Source organism: Anabrus simplex, chromosome 2 (genome assembly GCF_040414725.1).
Source record: "Anabrus simplex isolate iqAnaSimp1 chromosome 2, ASM4041472v1, whole genome shotgun sequence".
Taxonomy (NCBI): Eukaryota; Metazoa; Arthropoda; class Insecta; order Orthoptera; family Tettigoniidae; genus Anabrus; species Anabrus simplex.
The window spans coordinates 456,291,859-456,316,735 of record NC_090266.1 but is presented as its reverse complement, the minus strand read 5'-3'; the positions used below and the strand labels follow the sequence as shown (position 1 = coordinate 456,316,735).

Below are 24,877 nucleotides of genomic sequence, written 5' to 3'. Positions count from 1 at the left end.
GCGCGTGTCACTCGTAATTGCGAGGAATGATATGAATGAAATATTTGTAATATCTTTGGTGGCGACGTGCATAATTACGGAAGGCTCAAGGACTAAAGTAAAATAAACCGGATAAAAGAATAGCACATTTGGAGGATATAAATTAAAAACTGAAATTTTGGAATAATTTGCACGACCTTGTGGCTAAGATGGTGATGAAGTTGTAGATTCGTACAGTAGAAGAATTTAGCCCCTCAATTGACTTTACTTCCGTGCATGTGCACCAGACATGACATTTAAGTCATGTGATACGAATACTCGCTCTCACACACCCTCTGGCGTGTCTTGGATTATCACCTTCAGTCGCTCAGCGTGGAACGTCGCTTCACTCCTGTGCTCTACACGTCTGAAAATTGGATATAATTTAGAACAGTGCTGTGATCAGACGTCGAATGTGCAGACATTAATCCCTTAAAGTACGTGTCATTTCTAAAATACTGTTACGTGTGTGCTTGGAGCCTACTCTAAAACATTTTGTGTAAGTTTCAGCTTTCTTACGAGTGGACGCGGAAGACGTGGACGTGAATAAATTCCAGAAGAGGACGGAATCTCACATCATGGATTACCAGTGCTTCACCATGAGGTTCTAAACCTTTGACCATCGTTGGCGGCGCCGGGATGCAGATTCTTTCTTCCTGGCATGGCTGATTGAGAACCCAGACTTCCAGACATGAAGATTCATCTATAAGTTAAGTCGATTACGTCTCATTTATATCTGTTCTATGTAGTTTTGTTCTATTCTTTCTTTTTCTTCGTAAGCTATTTTGACACTTTTTTATGGCAGTTTATTTGCTCGAATACGTCATAAAACTGACACATGTGATTATTTAATGACCATGTGGCCATGAATTTGACAGTGAGGGTTCTGATAGAGTTATCCATGTGTTATCGACACCATCTTTGCTTATAGAGTAAATTTCGTCACGAATATGAACTAGTTTATGTTTGATGGATTTAATGGTAGGATATTTCGTCCGTATTTTCTATATTTTCCTTGTATTTGAACTTCTACTTGTACCTCGTGTCTGAGACAACGTGTCATCGGGATATTGAGTCCGAATTCTATGTGCGAATTTAATGTGAACATGTGCATGGGAAGCATGTGATAATTAATTGGATGTAATTAATCATCGAGACACTTTTAAGTGGATATTATGTATTTGTAGGACGGTGGTAGGTCCTGATATTTCACGGCTATATATTTGAGATTGAGATGCGACAGGTTAAAGTCGTCATTGTGGTACATTGTACGTATAGAGTATATGGAATAATTGGCATGAATCTTCGCGATACTGAGCTTTTCACATGTTATGGATTATTCGCGATAAATGCAGTGTAGCCTAATATTAGTGTCTTCAGATGAAGAAAATGAAAGTCCATGTTTATCGATGTACTTTTAATTCGTGGGAATATCCCAAATTTTCTCAAGTAATCCAGTAATTTCAATCTCAAGGTACAGATGAATGTTCGAGAAGGCCTTAGGTCTAAAGAACAAGTCTTCGACGAAATATCTAAATAATGTCTGATTCATGATTATACCAGCTCATTCGTTGATGTAATTTTATTCTCATGTGATAACTCAATCTTGCTATAACTCAATAAATTTGTTAATAGGAGAGTAAAACGGTTGATCGACACTCGTCGACATGTACATAGTGTAGATATTTTCTTCTTAGTACTCACAGTCTTCTTACCAATTTCCGTAGTTAGCTGTAGAAGTAGTGATTTATTAGTATTTAGAAGGTTATTTTTTCTATGTGTTCTATTCTGAAACATGTGACACCGATATTATCGATTGATAGTGGACAGGATCTCCACATGGATGGTATTATCCCCATTTATTTACGTTTGCAAGCCCAAGAGGCGTTTTATTTAGTTTAATCATTGGTTAAATACTTAACGTTCAATATAAATTCTCACGAAAGGAGATGTGAGACGACGTGAACAGGTATATCCGACGTCTCGGATTAACTTAGAGAAAACCAAGGCAAATTCAACTTTTCATTTCATCGTAAAGATAACGATTGTAAATTTTATTATTTTGTCATAAGTGTTAACTTTTTAAATCTTGGTTATTTCTTTATTAAATTCGTTCTTACAATTATTGCATTTTTTCCAGATTATCGATGAAGGCTTGGCCCAGACCTCATTTTTCTGAATGAAAATTTTCAATTCAACTTTAAACAAATAACTTAATAACTTTGAAGACGATAAAAAAAAATTTTTACGATGTAAATACTCTGTTAGAATGTCAGGGAAACAACTGCCGTGTACCATCCCATTTGTGTGTGTGCCTAGGTTTGTTACATCAAGAGCCAGATAAAATTCCTTAACGTAACGATCATAATCATAATCATAGATTTCAGGATGGCCAATACTGCATTTAATTGAATAAAAGTGTCATATTTGTTTTCTACTTGGAACGCACTCATTTGATGAACCCTATGATAATCCTGCCACATTCATTTATTTTATAAGCCTACAGCCACCGAACTGAGCACCCCTGGGGTGTCTCGTGTTCGATGACTGACTAGGACGGGCACATCTTAGTGGCTTTTCCCATCCGTGGGGCTCGATTTGTGGCTTAAAAATGTGGCTTAATCCATCGTGGAACTTGATTAATTGCTTCTCCACGTGGTTTAAATTGACTTGCTTAAATTATTAATTATTCACGGTTCGGCAGGTTCATTTCAGATTTAATGCCATCCCAGTTAGGTAGAATTCTAACAGAGTACGCGGAATTTTCAGAGTATTTTACTTAAGATTATGTGTTTCACATGGAAAAATGAGGGTTAGGAATTTTCTTCGTGAAACTTGAATTTGCCTTATCACAATCAACATGTCTGGGGGGAAAGTTTCTGCATTTCGGCGTTTGCTGACACAGGTCACTTTCTGAATAATAGAATGGATCTCGAGGAGATTAGGAAGTTATTAGAGACTCTGACAGTAGAGAGTAGGAGAGCACAGGACGAGAATAAAGAGGAACTCAGAAAAATACAGGAAGAGAATAGGAGAGCACAGGGAGAGAATAAGGAGGAATTTAGGAAAATACAAGACGAGAATAAAGAGGAATTTAGGAAAATGCAGGAAGAAAATAAAGAGGAATTTAGGAAAATTCAGGAAGATAGTAATGAACGATTGAGTCAAAAAATGAACATTATGGGTGCTGCGATACAGGAAGAGGCGAAAAAGGGTCGTGACGAGCTATATGCAAAACTGGAGGAAACTAGTTGTCGGATTGACAATATCGTGTTAGAGTGCAGGGAAAATCAGAAAAAAACCCTGGAACAAGTTGTTACTTTGACGAGCCAGATTAAAGAGGATAATAAGGTTATCACCGGGAAGGTCACCGCTCTTCAAAGTGACGTAGTCCTAGTCCGAAACAACATTGAATCTGTGAGGAAGGAGATAGATGTTATAAAGGTAGAGATTTCCACGGCACAAGAGGAGATGTCAGAACAAGTGAAAAATCTTAGAGGAGAGGTCACCGAAGACTTGAAGAAAATAAAAGAGAAGGTCGACGATGATCTCCGTTCCGTAAAGGACAGTATCTCAGTCAACCAAATGGAGATACAAGATATTTCACTCCAGTTCGATGATATCAAGAGCATGATTGACAAAGACAAGTCGGAAATACTCGAGCAAATTATTAATCTTGCCGGAGATGTCAAGTCCGGGAAACAGAAGATGGAGGAAAATATGGACGCCCTCCAAAAATTAGAAAAAGAAGTAGGATTCTTGAAGTTGCAGGATAGGAGCACTAGGGTCTTAGTGACATCATTAATGGACCGACAGAGTAATGTCGAAGAGGTCGTACAGGCTAAATCTACTGTAACAGAAGGAATATCGCCCATAGCTGAATCGTCTCAGAATACTACCCACATTGAACAACCCACAGTAAATCTCAGTACTACACCGGCACAAAGCGTACCTCAAATCATTAATTTTATCCGAATGAGCGAGGACAGGCCTAGAAAATTCAACAACTTAAACGGGGTCACGCCTAAAAATTTCATTAGGGACCTTGATGAATATATTCGTGAACAGAAGATCCCTACTGAAAAACATCTGCGAACAGCGGAGAAATTTTTAGAGGGAGACGTGCTCAACTGGTACCATGCTTTCCGTTATACGTTTGAAGACTATGAAGGTTTCAAACGCTTATTCCTACAGAGATACTGGGGAGCGGATCTGCAACAAGCACTACGGTTGGATTTGTATTCACGAAAATATTCCACAGATGGGCAGACGCAGTACGCTAATTACTTCTGTAATCAAGTACGACGAATGAAAGACCTCGACACTCCACCATCTGAAAATGAGTTGGTCCAGGCGATAACAAAGCAGTTTCCTGTGGAAGTACAGCGCTTACTCATTGCTGCTAATGTTCAGACCGCCGTGCAGGCTGAGGCGATTCTCAGACAGCTCGACCACACCATGAATGTCTCAACAGTACCGAAAACTCAAAGGAGCAATACTTATCAGGTCAACGTAATAGACATTCCGAAAAACCGGAATTCGCCTCCAATGCCTGAAAACGGAAATCAGAGTGGACCTAAAGAGTACAAAAACTATCCCAGAGCGTACGATCGTCGATGGGAAGAGAGAAGAATGAGACCCAGAGAGGACAGGATGGAAGATCCGAAGAACGTCCGAAGAAGGGGAAATTACAGGACACGGGATCGACCACAGGACTATAGACGGAATAGGCCCTATGATAGACCTAGATATTATTCAGATCGTAACTACCGGAATTTCAGAGATGAAATGGAGAACCGTCATCGAGAAAGCATGAGGTACATTGAAGAATTAAGGAAGGAAACTGAAAAAGGCTCAAAATGGAAGGACGCCATTCATAATCAAGACACCGATCCAGATGTGACAGGAGCCGAAAGCTTAGAGTTGCAACGACATAGGAATCAACAGCTGGAGGCTAGGGAGCTAAATCCTTCCGCGCCACAATACGCGCCGGAGGATCAAAGAAAAAAAAAAAACGTCAATTTAAGACCGACTTTTTCACTCTCCTTTAACGATTTATTTTACATGAAGGAATGGACAGTTGCTCAAATAGATTCATGGTTCGTGAAACCGGAAGACCTAATCGAGGAAAAACAACCATGTCAACTTGATAAGTCTAAGGGGCTACCAATTATAGTCACCCGATTATACGGTCTTAGGGTGTACTCTCTTGTAGACACAGGCGCGTCCATTAGTATCATTTCTAAAGCTTTGTGTGAGGAACTGAAAAACAAACATGCCATACATACTATACCGGTCTCAAATGTTAAAGTGAAGGGAATAATTCCGGACAAAACCACTACTTGCAAAGAACAGGTGTACATTGATCTCCAGCTAGGTGACACTGTATTTCCACACATATTTGTTGTCATGAACAAAATTAATTTTAATCTTATATTGGGAGCTGACTTTATGAAAGAGTACAATGCCATTATCAACATGCAAAAAAATGAAATTTATCTATATAACGCAAATACAGTGGAACGAACGTCACTTCTGTCTGATCATCATGAGGTACTGAAAGCCAGGGAGATAGAGGCGGATCAAGACGAAGATAGCCCGGCTAGCTCAGTTGCTGAGGTAATTCAAGAGGAAAACACTGAAATAGAACAAGGGTTTTTTACCTCACCGGAGAAAATGGCAGAGGATGAAACGAAGGAGGATTTCGTTAGCCTAGTAAGGAGAAAGGTCAGCGAAGCCAAATGTTCCAAGGAGAATCAGGGAAAATTACTCGAATTATTGACAAAATATGAGAGTGTTTTCAGTGACAAGCCGGGAAAGATCCCAAATTTCAAGTACTCACTCCTAGTCAATGACTGGACACCGTACAAACGTAAACCTTATCCTATCGCTGAGAAGTACTTCACGGAAGTGAAGAAAATTATTCAAGAAATGGAAGCTAATGGAATTATTCGAAAGGCTACCACTCCATTCGTTAATCCACTGGCCGTGGTTCGTAAACCGAACGGGTCCTTGAGATTGTGCCTCGACGCGCGTCTATTAAATGGGCGTATCATACCGGAACACAATCAAGTTACGCCCCTGAAAGACCTGATCCGACGATTTAAGGGTAGTTCGTACCTGACCGGAGTTGATATAGTTTCTTCATACCATCACATAGTGTTGGACGATAAATCACAACTATTAACAGGTTTCCTTTTTGACCAGCAAACCTACGTCTTCGTCAGACTTCCATTCGGAATCAAGACATCAGGATGTGTTTTGCTGAGGGCCTTAGATAGAAATCTCACAGATGAGGTGAAAGAACAGACCGTGAGGTACATGGATGATATCATTCTCCCAAGTAAAAGTATTGAAGAACATCTGGAACAGTTGGAGAAACTGTTGGTCAACTTGCAAGACGCTGGTTTTAAAATCAACTTGGAAAAGTCTAACTTTTGCCAACCTGAGATCTTATTTTTAGGTCACGTTGTGGACGGTACAGGGATAAGACCGAATCCTGCGAAGATTCAGGCCATTAGTAATTTTCCGCGGCCGCGACGGGTCAAACATGTAAGGCAATTCCTGGGCTTATGTGGATTTTTTTTCAGAACATTGTCCTAACTATACTGATACAGTAGCGCCACTACAAAAACTGCTACATAAAAACAACAGGTGGTGCTGGAACCACGAATGTGAAGAGGCCTTTAGAAAAATAAAATCTTTACTCAATGAAAGCATAAAGTTGGGTTACCCAGATTTTAATTCTAAATTCATAATCCAGACGGATGCATCCACAATAGGAATAGGAGCTGTTCTTTTCCAAGAAGATGTTACTAATCCTACGAATAAAGTGTACTTAGCTTTTTATAGTAGAAAACTACGGAGCCATGAACTGCACTATAACACTACTGAGCTAGAGATGCTGTCCATAGTTTGTGCTCTGCGACATTGGCAGAAAATTGTTTTCGGATACCCTGTGATATTGAGAACTGACCATAAGGCTTTAACGTTCATGTTGAAAACCACAATTGCAAACGAACGTGTTTCACGGTGGTCTCTCTTTGTTCAACAATTCGACATTGAATTCGAACACTGTCATGGACGAAATAATGTCATAGCTGACGCCCTGAGCCGGAATCCGGAAGAAAATAGCGCTTCTGTACAATATGTAGACCTAATAAACGAGGATCAAGAAATACTAAGAAGACTCGGATATCTTCGACAGGCGCAGAGACGAGATACCTTTACTCGTAAACTAATTGATTACTTTGAAAGGAAACTGGTAGCTGGTGATCTAGATTATGAAGCTATCCACAAGTTGGCATCTCACTACCTGATGTTCAATAAACTGTTACATAAATATGTGGACGCGGACCACACGAAATTAAGAATTGTGGTTCCTGCAAAATTGCAGAAGGGAATTATTTGGTTAACACACCGAACTACAGGTCATGCTGGGACAGATAAGGTGGTGGCTGCTATACAAGAAACATTTACATGGGCAAAGATGAGAGAGATGGTACGAGTAACAATCGGAACCTGTGACACGTGCCAACGTGTAAAGCCGAACAATCGCCTGCTAAAACAATATCCCATTCCGTTATTGCCTGAACAGCCCAGAAAGGTATTCGCAATCGACCTATTCGGACCACTTCCCAGGTCTACCCATGGAAACAAACATGTAGTAGTGACCCTAGATGTCTTTTCTAAATTCTTGTCACTTTTCGCCATACAGAAGAGTAATACCAAGTCAATTTTGAGACGCATTACACGTAACGTGATACCTACGATGGGCAAACCAGAGTTCTTATTATCGGACCATGGTCCTCAGTTTACATCTCAGGAGTTCCAACAAGCCATGAGACAGCTTGATATCAAACACGTCTTAAATTCAATCAGATATCCAGCCGGTAACCCAGCCGAGCGGGTCATGCCCGAAATCGCTAAGTTTTGCAGAATATACTCTGGACAATGTCACTGGAACTGGATAAAAGTACTGCCTATTCTTATGGACTGCCATAACAATACCATTCATGAATCTACAGGCCAGATACCCGTTCTTATTCAACACGGGCAGTTTCCCTCTCGACCTTGGGAAAACATCGTACAATGTCCGCCTGACGTACAACCGACTCCAGCAAGGCGCATTGAAATAACAGCAGAGCACCTGCGTAAACAGGCTGACCGCAGATTACGCAGAGTTGCGAGGAAAAGATTTCACAGACCTTTACAAGTGAACGAACTGGTCTTAGTGAGAAAACCGATGGTCTCCAGCCCTACAGAACGATTTTACGGCAAGTTTGCTGACTTGTATACTGGACCATTTAAGGTTATAAGGTCGTATAACAACAACGCCTACCGAGTCCAAAGTCTCGATGGACGACAGGAATTTATATTCAATGCCTCGAACCTAAGACTCTACCGTAAAGCAGAAGAGTGAAGAAAGAAAAAAAGAAAAGACCCAGGTCGGCTATCGAAGAAATACCATGGAAAATTAAACAGTGAAGTAGACAGCATACGGACCACATTTTAAGGAATGAACACGATTTTAAAAATTTTTAACCTTGCTTAAAAATTTTTGTCCCAGTAAGAGGTGGATGTGACCGTGAGGCCACAAATGAGTGAACAGGTGTTGGTGCGGCTTGTGTCTACTGGTCGGCGAGATGGGGTGCGCGCGACCTTGACAGGGGCGAGAACGAGTTTTTTTGTGCAGAGAGCGGCCGACTGGCTAACGGAATAAAAATAAAAAAATGAAGGTTGGTGACTGGAAGAAGGAGGCCAGCGCGTGTCACTCGTAATTGCGAGGAATGATATGAATGAAATATTTGTAATATCTTTGGTGGCGACGTGCATAATTACGGAAGGCTCAAGGACTAAAGTAAAATAAACCGGATAAAAGAATAGCACATTTGGAGGATATAAATTAAAAACTGAAATTTTGGAATAATTTGCACGACCTTGTGGCTAAGATGGTGATGAAGTTGTAGATTCGTACAGTAGAAGAATTTAGCCCCTCAATTGACTTTACTTCCGTGCATGTGCACCAGACATGACATTTAAGTCATGTGATACGAATACTCGCTCTCACACACCCTCTGGCGTGTCTTGGATTATCACCTTCAGTCGCTCAGCGTGGAACGTCGCTTCACTCCTGTGCTCTACACGTCTGAAAATTGGATATAATTTAGAACAGTGCTGTGATCAGACGTCGAATGTGCAGACATTAATCCCTTAAAGTACGTGTCATTTCTAAAATACTGTTACGTGTGTGCTTGGAGCCTACTCTAAAACATTTTGTGTAAGTTTCAGCTTTCTTACGAGTGGACGCGGAAGACGTGGACGTGAATAAATTCCAGAAGAGGACGGAATCTCACATCATGGATTACCAGTGCTTCACCATGAGGTTCTAAACCTTTGACCATCGTTGGCGGCGCCGGGATGCAGATTCTTTCTTCCTGGCATGGCTGATTGAGAACCCAGACTTCCAGACATGAAGATTCATCTATAAGTTAAGTCGATTACGTCTCATTTATATCTGTTCTATGTAGTTTTGTTCTATTCTTTCTTTTTCTTCGTAAGCTATTTTGACACTTTTTTATGGCAGTTTATTTGCTCGAATACGTCATAAAACTGACACATGTGATTATTTAATGACCATGTGGCCATGAATTTGACAGTGAGGGTTCTGATAGAGTTATCCATGTGTTATCGACACCATCTTTGCTTATAGAGTAAATTTCGTCACGAATATGAACTAGTTTATGTTTGATGGATTTAATGGTAGGATATTTCGTCCGTATTTTCTATATTTTCCTTGTATTTGAACTTCTACTTGTACCTCGTGTCTGAGACAACGTGTCATCGGGATATTGAGTCCGAATTCTATGTGCGAATTTAATGTGAACATGTGCATGGGAAGCATGTGATAATTAATTGGATGTAATTAATCATCGAGACACTTTTAAGTGGATATTATGTATTTGTAGGACGGTGGTAGGTCCTGATATTTCACGGCTATATATTTGAGATTGAGATGCGACAGGTTAAAGTCGTCATTGTGGTACATTGTACGTATAGAGTATATGGAATAATTGGCATGAATCTTCGCGATACTGAGCTTTTCACATGTTATGGATTATTCGCGATAAATGCAGTGTAGCCTAATATTAGTGTCTTCAGATGAAGAAAATGAAAGTCCATGTTTATCGATGTACTTTTAATTCGTGGGAATATCCCAAATTTTCTCAAGTAATCCAGTAATTTCAATCTCAAGGTACAGATGAATGTTCGAGAAGGCCTTAGGTCTAAAGAACAAGTCTTCGACGAAATATCTAAATAATGTCTGATTCATGATTATACCAGCTCATTCGTTGATGTAATTTTATTCTCATGTGATAACTCAATCTTGCTATAACTCAATAAATTTGTTAATAGGAGAGTAAAACGGTTGATCGACACTCGTCGACATGTACATAGTGTAGATATTTTCTTCTTAGTACTCACAGTCTTCTTACCAATTTCCGTAGTTAGCTGTAGAAGTAGTGATTTATTAGTATTTAGAAGGTTATTTTTTCTATGTGTTCTATTCTGAAACATGTGACACCGATATTATCGATTGATAGTGGACAGGATCTCCACATGGATGGTATTATCCCCATTTATTTACGTTTGCAAGCCCAAGAGGCGTTTTATTTAGTTTAATCATTGGTTAAATACTTAACGTTCAATATAAATTCTCACGAAAGGAGATGTGAGACGACGTGAACAGGTATATCCGACGTCTCGGATTAACTTAGAGAAAACCAAGGCAAATTCAACTTTTCATTTCATCGTAAAGATAACGATTGTAAATTTTATTATTTTGTCATAAGTGTTAACTTTTTAAATCTTGGTTATTTCTTTATTAAATTCGTTCTTACAATTATTGCATTTTTTCCAGATTATCGATGAAGGCTTGGCCCAGACCTCATTTTTCTGAATGAAAATTTTCAATTCAACTTTAAACAAATAACTTAATAACTTTGAAGACGATAAAAAAAAATTTTTACGATGTAAATACTCTGTTAGAATGTCAGGGAAACAACTGCCGTGTACCATCCCATTTGTGTGTGTGCCTAGGTTTGTTACATCAAGAGCCAGATAAAATTCCTTAACGTAACGATCATAATCATAATCATAGATTTCAGGATGGCCAATACTGCATTTAATTGAATAAAAGTGTCATATTTGTTTTCTACTTGGAACGCACTCATTTGATGAACCCTATGATAATCCTGCCACATTCATTTATTTTATAAGCCTACAGCCACCGAACTGAGCACCCCTGGGGTGTCTCGTGTTCGATGACTGACTAGGACGGGCACAATATCATGCAATTAGTAAGGAGGGCAGACGAAATTTACCACCACAACCACCACTAAAAATACCATGTTGGTAAAGTAATTTCTCAGAATAGAAAATGATCACTAACGAACAGCATTATAGCAATTAAAATGATATGCATATAAACCTGAAGAAACGTCTAACTGTCTTAGTTTGCTAAATACACTGCCGGACATAAATATTTAAGCACCCAGAAGGTGAGTAGGAAATAAAATTAAACTTCACCTGCTGAAAGGGTATGTGATGTTATTTGAGTGATTACAAAATCAAGTCAAATTTACAAAGAACTTGGCAGTAAGAGCCCACTTATCAGTATGACGTTGCACGCCATCTGGCCTGGATGCATGCACTCGTTCGGTTGGGAAGGGTGTTGTAAGGCCGTTGTACCTTCTCCTGAGGCAAGCTGGCCCACAACAATTGTAACTGGCGCTTGATATCCTGGATCAGGGATGGCGAACCTATGCCACGCGTGTCACTAGGTGACACGCGAACATGATTTCGGTGACACGCCACATGAACATAATAATGTTTTAATATACGTCTTGTTCTACAGACAATACATATCTTATAGTGCTTCACGTGTAAGAAATAAATATCGAAAATCTAAATACTTGTTCCATTCGGACGTGCAATATGGCAACACTGCTACACTGATAGATCTGAAAGTCAAGTGAGATAAGTGTCGTTTTCTGGTGGTTTTATATACGGACCTTGCAAACATGTTTTCAGTGCCGAAAAGAACAGAAACTTAACAAAGGTAGTGACCGGATTTTTCAAGAACCGTGGACAAGGGAATTCGGAATTATAGAAAGATGTATTGCCATGCGTTCAAAAACAATTGTATTCCCCCCATTTAATGTAAAGCGCCATTTCGAGACTAATCATTCAAATGTTTTTTTCATGCCAAATGAAGAAAGAGAGTTCGTTTCACAAAATATCAAACTCTACACAAAACAAACTAGTTCTTTTGTATCATACATCCACCCTAGGAATAATATCAGTGCGGCTGTTATATCTATCTCACTGGATAGTACAGCATACATGGGAAACCGCTTTCTGACGGTGAGTTCTTGAAATAACGTCCCACACATTATTTGAGAACCTCCCTAACAAACAACAAATAATTAACAGAATTAAGGGAATGCCAGCCAGCTGAAATGCTGTCAAGGATAGAATAATAAGAATGAGTGAAGAAGTTTCTGAGCAATTGAAAGTTAATTTGGATAACTCCCAGATGTATGCAGTATGTTTTGATGAAAGCATGGATCTGACCTTACAAGCGAGGATAGCTGTTTTTTCGATTTTCTTGTGGAGATGTGATGAGGGACAAATAAGTAAAATTGTTGAGCATACTAACTCTAAACATGGAAAGATAATGAAGCTAAAGGAGGAAGTGAAATCCATTGGCAATATTAGTATTTTTCATTTTTATACCTAATATTTATTTCCATACAGTTTGTTTTACGTCGCACCAACACAGATAGGTCTTATGGTGATGATAGGAGAGGAAAGGCTTACGAGTAGGAAGGAAACCGCCGTGGCCTTAATTGAGGTACAGCCCCATTTGCATGGTGTGAAAATGGAAAACCATGGAAACCATCTTCAGGGCTGCCGACAGGGGGTCTCGAACCCACTATTTTCCGGATGCAAGCTCACAGCTGCGCGCCCTAACCGCGCGGCCAACTCGCCCGGTAATAATATTTATTGACGAAGTGTGTTACAATGGAAGCTTATTATTTATATTTTTACAAATAATATTAGGTATTCTAAAAACTTACATATTTTAAGATATATTTTTTGCGGTATTTGCAAAATACGACCACGGAACATGCAATCCAATGTATTTACAAAATATATATCTAAAAGTAAATAAATCAGTAAATAAATAAATAAATATTATGAAACATAATTGGAATTTGGAAAGGAAGTCGCGGTTGGGGGTGGGGGTTGTAGGTTGTAGCAATTTCTTAAAGGAAAATAACAAGTGGCACAGTTGATAGTTGAGAATAATAAAGCAGACTTAAAATGGCACACTAGTTGGAAAAGGTTCGCCATCCCTGTCCTGGATAGTGGCAATGGGATGGAGCAAGACCGCACTAGATAGACAGGCCACAAGGCTCAAACCATTACATCACCAAAGTGGCCCACATTCAGCATGGCAAGGTACGGGCCGCTCTCACTGTCGCCATGATATCGTTCATTCATTGGACATTAACGGTATAATTGAACATGCCTTTAATTGTGGTTTTATTTAGGCTTTGTGCAGGGGGGAAACTGGCGAGGCAGTTTTTGGGGTATCCTTACTTGAGTATTCATTCTTCTTAGCCATGTGTTTGTCTGTGACAACTTTTCTATAGTTATTCAATGATATTACAAAAGATGTATATACATTTGTCAACGAAATATTTAAAACAAACTACTTCTACAATCATTGCATGTTTCAAACATGACATTTTCATTTTCCAGAACATTGTTGACAAGCAAAATCAGAATGTTTCCTTGAGAATCCCAATGTAAAAACATCAATTCATATTTATCACTTATAAGTACACTAAATAGTGAAATTGTGTGATTAAAATGTTAACAATAAAATCTAATGGATATTTCAAAGCTCCCCTGTGGATTATATTGAAATAATAATTGTGCTCTGGCTTTAACACATTACTTAGCAATAAAAATCCTGACAACTTATACATGTACAATTATTCATAATTATTTTATAAATATATCCACCAATATGAACTAGACCTGACCAAATGTTTTCAGACACAATAACATCATTTAACTCAACTACCATATTTTTAAAATGTGAAATGTCTGTAGGTTTGAAGCTTTTACAATCTGAGCTCTTGCACCCCACATACTTACTTGATGAAATATCACTAATAGGGGTGTTTGCGTGTTGAGCAGAGTATGCATTTATTACCAATAGGGCTTTTAATTGTCGTTCTGACTCAAGGATTTGCTTGACTGAAATATGGTAGCAGGCACCACTCATTTCCCTCTACTGTCCAAATCTTGCTTCTAATTCGTCAGTTTGAAATTTCCCAAACAATACATACTTGAACCCTACAATTGTTTTCAAGAAATTTATTAATGCCAAAATAGTTTTTATATTGTGAACTAAGGCTGTTTGAGTTTCACTGGTAAGTGTTCCATGATGAGACTGTTTTTTTTGTTGTTGTTGTTGTTTTTGATCTCCCCTTAAACAGACAAATTATCCCACCTAATTAACATCTTGGTGGAATGATGAAGTGAGAGCAGCTTGTAAAAGTAAAAAGAAGGCTTATCAGAAATGGCTTCAAACAAGGGCCGAGGCAGACAGGGATTTGTACGTAGATGAAAGAAACGGAGCGAAACAAATAGTTGTTGAATCCAAGAAGAAGTCGTGGGAAAATTTTGTTAATAACCTGGAAAGGCTAGGTCAAGCAGCAGGGAAACCTTTCTGGACAGTGATAAAGAATCTTAGGAAGGGAGGGAAAAAGGAAACGAACAGTGTTTTGAGTAATTCAGGTGAACTCATAATAGATCCCAGGGAATCACTGGAGAGGTCGAGGGAATATTTTGAACATCTTCTCAATGTAAAAGAAGACCTTCCTGGTGGTCTTGCGAACAGCCAAGCTCCTGGGGAGGAGGAAAATTATGTTGGTGAAATTACGCTTGAGGAAGGGGAAAGGATGGTAAATAAATTCCATTTTCATAAAACAGCAGGAATAGATGAAATTAGACCTGAAATGGTGACGTATAGTGGGAAGGCAGGGATGAAATGACTTCAGAGAGTAGTAAGATAAGAATTTTTTTTTTTTTTTGCTAGCTAGGGGCTTTACGTCGCACCGACACAGATAGGTCTTATGGCGACGAAAGATAAGAATGGAGAATTGGTAAGCTACCTTCAGATTGGACAAAAGCAGTAATTGCACCTATCTATAACCGAGGGAACAGGAAGGATTGCAACAACTATTGAGGTATCTCATTGATTAGTAAACCAGGCAAAGTATTCACTGGCATCTTGGAAGGGAGGGTGCAATCAGTCGTTGAGAAGAAGTTGGATGAAACCCAGTGTGGTTTCAGACCACAGAGAGGCTGTCAGGATCAGATTTTCAGTACACGCCAGGTAATTGAAAAGTGCTACGAGAGGAAGAGGCAGTTGTGTATGTTTCGTAGATCTAGAGAAAGCATATGACAGGGTACCGAGGGAAAAGATGTTCGCCATACTGGGGGACTAAGGAATTAAAGGTAGATTAGTAAAATCAATCAAAGGCATTTATGTTGACAATTGGGCTTCAATGAGAATTGATGGTAGAATGAGTTCTTGGTTCAGGGTACTTACAGGGGTTAGACAAGGCTGTAATCTTTCACACTTTCTGTTCGTAGTTTACATGGATCATCTGCTGAAAGGTATAAAATTGCAGGTTGGGATTCAGTTAGGTGGCAATGTAGTAAGCAGTCTGGCCTACGCTGACGACTTGGTCTTAATGGCAGAATGTGCCGAAAGCCTGTAGTCTAATATCTTGTAACTTAAAAATAGGTGCAATGAGTATGGTAAGAAAATTAGGCTTTCGAAGACTAAACTGATGTCAGTAGGTAAGAAATTCAACAGAACTGAATGTCACATTGGTGATACAAAGCTAGAACAGGTTGATCATTTCAAGTACTTAGATTGTGTATTCTCCCAGGATAGTAATATAGTATGTGAGATTGAATCAAGGTGTGGTAAAGCTAATGCAATGAGCTCGCAGTTGTGATCAACAGTATTCTATAAGAAGTAAGTCAGCTCCCAGACGAAACTATCTTTATATCGGTATGTTTTCAGACCAACTTTCCTTTGCGGGAGCGAAAGCTGGGTGGACTCAGGATATCTTATTCATAAGTTAGAAGTAACTGACATGAAAGTAGCGAGAATGATTACTGGTACAAACAGGTGGGAACAATGGCAGGAGGGTACACTGAATGAGGAGATAAAGGCTAATTTAGGAATGAACTCTATGGATGAAGCTGTACGCATAAACCGGCTTTGGTGGTGGGGGCATGTGATGTAAATGGAGGAGGGTAGGTTACCTAGGAGAATAATAGACTCTGTTGTGGATGGTAAGAGAAGTAGAGGTAGACCAAGACGATGATGGTTAGATCCAGTTTCTAACAATTTAAAGATAAAAGGTATATAACTAAATGAGGCCACAGCACTAGCTGCAAAAAGAGGATTGTGGCGACGTTTAGCAAATTCACAGAGGCTTGCAGACTGAACGCTGAAAGGCATAACAGTCTATAATGATAATGTATGTATGTATCAACATGTTAAAAACTTATGCAGAAATAATAAATTGTCATCACGAATTGAAAATATTGCGTTACAATGAGGGTCGTTAAATCCATCGCCTTTGAAAGCATGCTTAACATTAACAATCTTCCACCACTGAAGAGTTATTTCTAAAAATATAGCTGTGCTTTTAAAATCATTTGTATTTCTTATGTTATATCTTATTTTTTATTTTTTGTTTATTTTTCTCATCGAACAGCTTAGAACAAAGGTTTACATTTTGTCGCTCAAAAGAAGTTGCGTACAACACTTTTTGGTTCAGGACAGGAGCAAGTTTAACCACATTATTCTTTTCTGCTTTGTACAGCTGTTTAAGGTGACCAACACTAGGAAAACATTTTTTGTCTGACTCAGGGTTGTCAAAGTCAGGAAACACAAAGTTTGTAAGTCATCAGCTTGATTAAGCCAGTTATTTCTTAAGCTTTTAAATAAATAAACGGGATCAAACATTACAAAAATATTTTGTGATTCGTCAAATGCGTTTTGAAAAGTGGTTCGTAAATTGGTTTTGCACAGCTTTTCAAACGTGCTTCTATTAACAATGTTATTATCAGAAATTATGCATACTACATTATAACCTATATCTGTTAGCACTTTTAAGGACTTGCAAAGTTAGTTCTCCCAAGAAATGTGACATTAGGTTCTTACATGGAAACAAACCAACAACTTTTTTTTTTTTTTTAAACCTTGGATGACAACTTAAAAGTTTGTACAGTTGTAGCTAATGTAGTGTTATTTTCTCCACTTTTATTACTAAGATCAACTCCCTCTACCTTTCCTCCTTTATAGTTAAGCTTAGGTTTTTCATAGACTTCATTCAACACCAAGTTACAAAATCTTTCATGATCATTTAACAATTTTAGTTTATTTTCCAAGTAATTCCAACGTGAATCATCAATACCCCAGTTTCCCATGCCTAGTTTTGCAGTAAAAGACTGTAAATGCACAGTATGTGGCATTGTAAGGAACGTTGACCGTTGTATCTTATTAAACGCCCCAGGAAATGCGAAAAATATTGAGGCAAACCATGTTATTAGTATACAGGAGTTAAGACACCTCCTTTGCAAAGGCTAAATTTATCTGTTCCTTGCAAAATTCGAATTTATCACTAATGATACAGTCACCAACTTCACTTTCAATTTCATCGATTATTTTGTTCACAGTTTCTATTTTGTCGTGACTTTTGAGTCACAAGCAGGACTAAACAGAAGTTACAAATACTTTCCAAATTTGACCTTTTTAATATCTTTCCCCGTCACTTAATGCACGTATATCAAGGTTATCATGTTTTATTTTTTTGCTAGTTGCTTTACGTCGCACCGACACAGATAGGTCTCATGGTGATGATGGGAGAGGAAAGGCCTAGGAGTTGGAAGGAAGCGGCCGTGGCCTTAATTAAGGTACAGCCCCAGCATTAGCCTGGTGTGAAAATGGGAAGCCACAGAAAACCATCTTCAGGGCTGCCGACAGTGGGGGTTCGAACCCACTATCTCCTGGATGCAAGCTCACAGCTGCATGGCCCTAACCGCACAGCCAACTCGCCCGGTAATATCATGTTTTATGGCTTTAAAATCAAGAGCCTCGTTTAATGTTAAAGAAGTACCAATTTTAAGTATATTTTCCTCAGTCGTACAAATTTCGAAAATACAGATATATTTTTGCTTCAGAATTGATAAAAACTTTGTCAAAATCTAATTTTCATTTTCATTTCACTGAAAATACCCTCAATGTCATTGAAGTCCTTGATCCTGACATCATCTCCATCAGCTTTCTTTCTTTCTTTCTTTCTTTCTTTCTTTCTTTCTTTCTTTCTTCTCCTTCCCATTTTTCAATTTCTTCTTCTTGTCTTTCACTTTTGATTGCTTAATTGAGTTTTCCTCGGTGTTGGAGGATTCTTAGACAGACAGGCAAGCACATTTCAAACTTAGTAGAAATAGTGTCGTTTGAGAGTTTTAAATGGTTACGTTTTACAGTTAAAACAGACCCATCAGGTCTTTTAACAAAATCCTCCCTAATTACGAAATGTTCATCGAAGTCTTTTATGCACACAACTGAGCTTACTGAAGGGACAAATTCAGTTTGATGGATGTCTTAAGATTCACCAAGTCAGTAGGAAATTTAAACACAGAAATAATAGGCTGTTATGAACTATAGTTGCATCTACAACCAGGTACACAACACGACGTGGGCATAATTCACAATGTTCATACACGTTTAAATCATTCAACACCATTGATAGCCTCACTGATACGAGGTTCAGATCAGCCTACAAGTCACTGGCGAGAAGCGAAGCGGCCGGCCACTTGTGTGACGTAGCGCCCGAAGTGGAGGGCGAGCCTTATGGCCTGTATATCTAGTTGGCCTTGGATGGAGTCAACATCCGAGTTGGTCGCACACGTTCTATCGTGGACAGATCTTGGGATCTTGTTGCCCAAGGGAGTACCTCAACATCATGCAGGCAGTTCATAGAGACATGTGCAGTGTGTGAATGAGCACTGTCCTGCTCAAAAATGGCACCACGATACTGACGCATGAGAGGTAACACATGAGGAAGTAGGAATGTACATGATGTACCATTGTGCCATCAAGAGTTCCTTCGATCACTACCGCGAGTCATACCCGATGGCTCCTCACACCATGATGCCAGGAGTATCGCTGCTGTAGCTCTCCAAAACAATGAAAGAATGGGACCCCTCTCCAGGTCACCGCCATACTCACAGACAATGGTCGTCCGGGGTAGTGCAGAACCGCAATTCATCGCTGAATACAATGTGATGTCATTTATCAGCAGTCCATGCTTCCTGGTCACGGTACCACTCCAGACGCAGCTGTTTTGTGTTGTGATGTTAACGGCAAGCTACACATGGGACAGTAATTCCTTAGTCCGGCTGCTGTTAGTTTCCAACCAATGGTGCGGGATGACATAGAATGTTGTAGGGAATCCATTACTACTTGTTTGCGGATGGCAGGTGCAGATGTGAAGGGATTACGAAGTGCTTGGTGCACAATATGGGGATGCTCCCTTGCGTTGGTTAGATGTAGTCAAACTTGATGATGTTCCCATGCAGTCCAACATTGGGCCACTGTCACATCCCAATGCCCCACAAATCTGGATATTGCAAAATTCGACTTGCAGGTGAAATGGAGACCTAAAATGAGGTCCCTTTCAAACTAAAGCTGTCTCACACGAGCACGCGGCATCTCCGTGTTCTTCACAGTGACCGCTCAACATCCGACGCTGTTTATGCTCCTTATACACCCTACCAGGTCTGGTAATAACACTACGCAAAAAGAACACTAATGCACTCTGGTGACTGTTCTACCTGTCACAGAGAATTGCACCTCAAATTATTTACATACCCACCAATGGTGTGTATGTGTACGAGGTTACATTGACATTCGACCATTTCTTCTGGGTGCTTCAATTACTTTGTCAGACAGAGTAAATAATGATTAGCAGAACACTAAAATAGAACACACAAAAAAAAAAATGAATATCCATAAGTACATCATACATGAAGTTCAGAGTGTAAAAATTTTATGTAGCAACCAAAGAGATTTTAAGAATAGCCACACTACTTCCCAATGGGAACACTTCATATTCTGCTGCAATGCTGTTTTAAAAAATCATCATCTTTAGAAAAGTAAGCCAATGAATTATCTGTTTCACTTCATTTAGGAATAGTTTACAAAGTTTATTCCAACATTCTATATATCTAAAAGCACATCAAAATAATACACTTACCGGAGATTTTGCAAGCCCTTCTGCTGACCGCCACAACAACGTTGCACCACAGAGGTCAATTAGGGTGCCATCCTGCAGAACATTCGTTTCGTCTTCAACCTGCAGAGATCGATTTCATTAGATTAAAGACGTGATGTGAAATCTGAGGAATATATAATTCCTTGTTCATGTGGTCAAGTTTACGTAAATACCACAAAATGCAGCAGTGAAAAAGAAAGAACGAAAGAGCACAAGAGTAATGTAAACTACAGCAGTTTGAAAAGTCAGCAGCACCTGAAAATATGCGGAATACATATCAAGCAATGCAGTTCTAAGACGTGGCAATAGTGTCACGACAACAAACTATCATACCATGTTACATAACTAAAAAAGTTTATAAACACGTGATTAATTTCAATACCTCAATAACTTTCATAGGCAGATATACTAATGCTACACCCCTGAAGTTTCATCTGACCACCTCCAACCCCTCCCACTACTAAACCCAAGACCAGTAGCACACTCCACACTTTTTGCATTAGCACTTTCCCACTGAAGTTTACTCTGACTTGAAAGTCTGGAATGTGGGTTAGGTTTTCTTATCTGTAGTAAATTCACTGAATTTACACAGCATCTTGGCTACTCCAGATGATTCAGTAGGTTATCATCTATATATATAAAATAACTTGTCCTGACTGACTGACTGACTGACTGACTGACTGACTGACTGACTGACTGACTGATTCATCATCGCCGAGCCAAAACTACTGGACATAAAGAAATGAAATTTTGGGGATATATTCATATTAAGATGTAGGTGCTCGCTAAGGGAGGATTTTTGGATATTCCGTCGCTAAGGGGGTGAAAAGGAGGGTGAAATTTTAAAATGAATGTATCTATATCTGAAAACTTGAAAAGTTTACAGATGTAAAAATTGGTATTTAGAATCTTCTTTAAAAAAAAAGCAAACACGTATTTTTTTGTTTTCAGAAAATCCCAATAGGAGGAGTGAAAAAGGATGAAAATGGGTTAAAAGCCTTTAATCAGGATACCGATACTTATATCTCAGCAACTGAAGATATTACAGACCTGAAAATTGGTACACATGATCTCTTTTAAAAATAAAGAAACACGTATTTCTTTGTTTTTGGAAAATCTAATTAATGGGAGGGGAAAAAGGGGGGTGAATTATTAAAATGAGTGCATCAATATCTCAAAACTTTGAAAGTTTACACATGTAAAAATTGGTATTTAGAATTTTAATTATAATTAAAGAAACACGTATTTTTTTGTTTTCGGAAAATCCCAATAGGAGGGGTAAAAAGGGGTGAAAATGGGTTGAATACCTTTAATGACGATACTTATATCTCAGAAACTGAAAATACTACAGACCTGAAAATTGGTGTTTGGGATCTTCTTTAAAAATAAAGAAACAGGTACTTTTCGTTTTTGGAATATCCAAATAATGGGGGGTGAAAAGGGGGGTGAATTTTTAAAATGAGTGTGTCTACATCTTAAAACTTTGAAAGTTTACAGATGTAAAAATTGGTATTTAGAATCTCCTTTAAAAATAAAGAAACACGTATTTTTTTGTTTTCGGAAAATCCCAATAGGAGGGGGTGAAAAGGGGTGAAAAATAGTTTAATGCTTTTAATAAGGATCCTTATTTCTCAGGAACTGAAGATGTTACAGACCTGAAAATTGGTATATGGGATCTCCTTTATAAATAAATAAACATGTATTTTTTGTTTATAGAAAATCCAAAGTGGGGGGGGGGTGAAAGGGGGGTGTATTTTAAAAATGAGTGTAACTATATCTCAAAACTTCAAAAGTTTGCAGATGTAAAAATTGATATTTAGAATCTCCTTTAAAAATAAAAGAACACGTATTTTTTTTGTTTCCGGAAAATCCCAATAGGAGGGGTGAAAAGTGTGAATAAGGGGTTGAATGTCTTTAATGAGGATACTTATTGTGTGGTTTTCCTAACTCTCTTACTAAATTTTACAAACATATTATATAAAACTGCATTTAACTTGTAAAATCTGAATATCTGCATTTAAAATGGAAATTATGAAAATTAACATTCATTAAATAAAATACACACTCGTCGAACCTTGTACTCACACTTACTTGTTACCTGCTTACTTACACATACGTTATTTGAAGGGCGCCAGCTGTCACTCAGTACAGCAATAATAGAATGAGACTCTTGACTATCTCTAGGGTGTGGGGTAATAAGCTTACTTTTGTCAACATACCATATAAGTTCTGGGAAAAGGAGATTGGCGTTCGGTTTCCCCATTAATTTTGAGGTTAAGATATTTTACTGTCAATGAAATAAAACTATAAATTCGTTTGATAGAACAATATATATTCTTTAAATAATATATCCAAAAATAGTGAGTCTTGTTGTGATAAAACAGATGAGAATATGAAATTATGACATTGCAACTGAAAGAAACTAGGCATGAATTTGAATTCTTCTTGACCGGACATTTAACAATTTATACGAAATATTTCCCTCACTGATTCACTTGACTGTACCTTCAACACTTTGAGTGCAATTACAACGTAATCCATTGCTCTGGTGTTTACTGTAGATGTGTCACGCCTAACTTGGTGATACATCCTTGTGACTGCTTCTTCTCCATATCATCTGACTTCTTTGTAAGTCAATATGGTATTACCTCTTGGTAGGTCCTGGGTTGCCCTCTCTGACTTCATGGTAAGCCCTTGCGTCCGTGTCTTCAACTAAGTGACCAACTAACTAATGGCTCACTGAGTCTTCACCATCTCTGGTTCTCTTGATCTAGTAGACTTCTTCACTGTACTGCATCCGTATAACTAATGACTGACGCTACAATATGCACCCACCTTTTATAGACGTTGGTTGACACAGCTACGTAATCTCCAGAAATAACAATGACATACTCCCACCTACGCAACAGATATTACACACAGTGGTGAAATAGCCCGCCGGCTGACTCTCTGAGCGCATTTTCTAAATAAATACGATGACATACCCATGGAGTGGCGATGACTTGGCAGAATCGCCAGTGGTATCGCAATATAACAACGTCACTTCCAATCTCTGATATATACAACAATTCTCACTGTACAGGTATTGAGTGGTATTCTACACATACGTATATATGCATACATCTAAGTACAATCTTGCAAGCAACAGGCAATTGCAAAATCGAATTGAATAAAACGGATAATTACAATAATAGTAACAATATCACAGATAAAATAATAATAATACTGACATAATAATAATAATAATAATAATAATAATAATAATAATAATAAAATACAGATAAAATCATACAATAATAAAAATACAGATATCATCTTGTAACGGGATTTGAACCGTTACATTATATCTCAGAAACTGAAGATATTGCAGACCAGACAATTAGTATATGGAATCTCCTTTAAGAATACCGAAACATTTATTTTTTTGTTTTTGGAAAATCTAATTAATGGGAGGGGGAAAAGGGGGGTAAATTATTAAAATGAGTGTATCAATATCTCAAAACTTTGAAAGTTTACAGATGTAAAAATTGGTATTTAGAATTTTCATTATAAATAAGGAAACACGTATTTTTTTTGTTTTCGGAAAATCCCAATAGGAAGGGTGAAAAGGGGTGAAAAATTGGTTGAATGCCTTTAATGACGATACTTATATCCCAGAAACTAAAAATATTACAGACCTGAAAATTGGTGTTTGGGATCTCCTTTAAAAATAAAGAAACGCGTATTCTTTTGTTTTTGGAAAATCCAATTAATGGGGGGTGTGAAAAGGGGGTGAATTTTGAAAATGAGTGTATCTATATCTCAAAACTTTTAAAGTTTATAGATGTAAAAATTAGTATTTAGAATCTCCTTTAAAAATAAAGAAATACGTATTTATTTGTTTTCGGAAAATCCCAATAGGAGGGGTGAAAAGGGATGAAAAATAGTTTAATGCCTTTAATAAGGATCCTTATTTCTCAGAAACTGAAAATGTTACAGACCTGAAAATCGGTATTTGGGATCTCCTTTATAAATAAAGAAACATGTATTTTTTTTAGAAAATCCAAATAGTGGGGGCGGGGGTGAAGGGGGGTGTATTTTAAAAATGAGTGTATCCATATCTCAAAACTTCAAAAGTTTGCAGATGTAAAAATTGATATTTAGAATCTCCTTTAAAAATAAAAGAACACGTATTTTTTTGTTTTCGGAAAATCCCAGTAGGAGGGGTAAAAAGTGTGAATAAGGGATTGAATGTCTTTAATGAGGATACTTATATCTCAGAAAATGAAGATATTAGAGACCAGAGAGTTAGTATATGGAATTTCCTTTAAAAATACAGAAACATTTATTTTTTTGATTTTGGAAAATCAATTAATGGGGGTTAAACAGGAGTGACAAACTGGGGTTAATATTTAGAAAAACTATATCTAGAGTAT

At 38.1% G+C, this 24,877-nt stretch overlaps 1 protein-coding gene across 4 annotated transcripts in view; it reads right to left on the bottom strand.

Moving 5' to 3' along the window:
* Positions 1–24,877, bottom strand: part of Pli (E3 ubiquitin-protein ligase pellino) — an 826,064-nt gene that overhangs the window by 149,817 nt on the left and 651,370 nt on the right. For all 4 annotated transcript variants that reach the window (XM_067140842.2, XM_067140840.2, XM_067140843.2 and 1 more), the window contains one exon: positions 20,445–20,543. In XM_067140842.2, the coding sequence (XP_066996943.1) occupies positions 20,445–20,543 (99 nt within the window). The remainder of the gene's footprint in view (positions 1–20,444; positions 20,544–24,877) is intronic.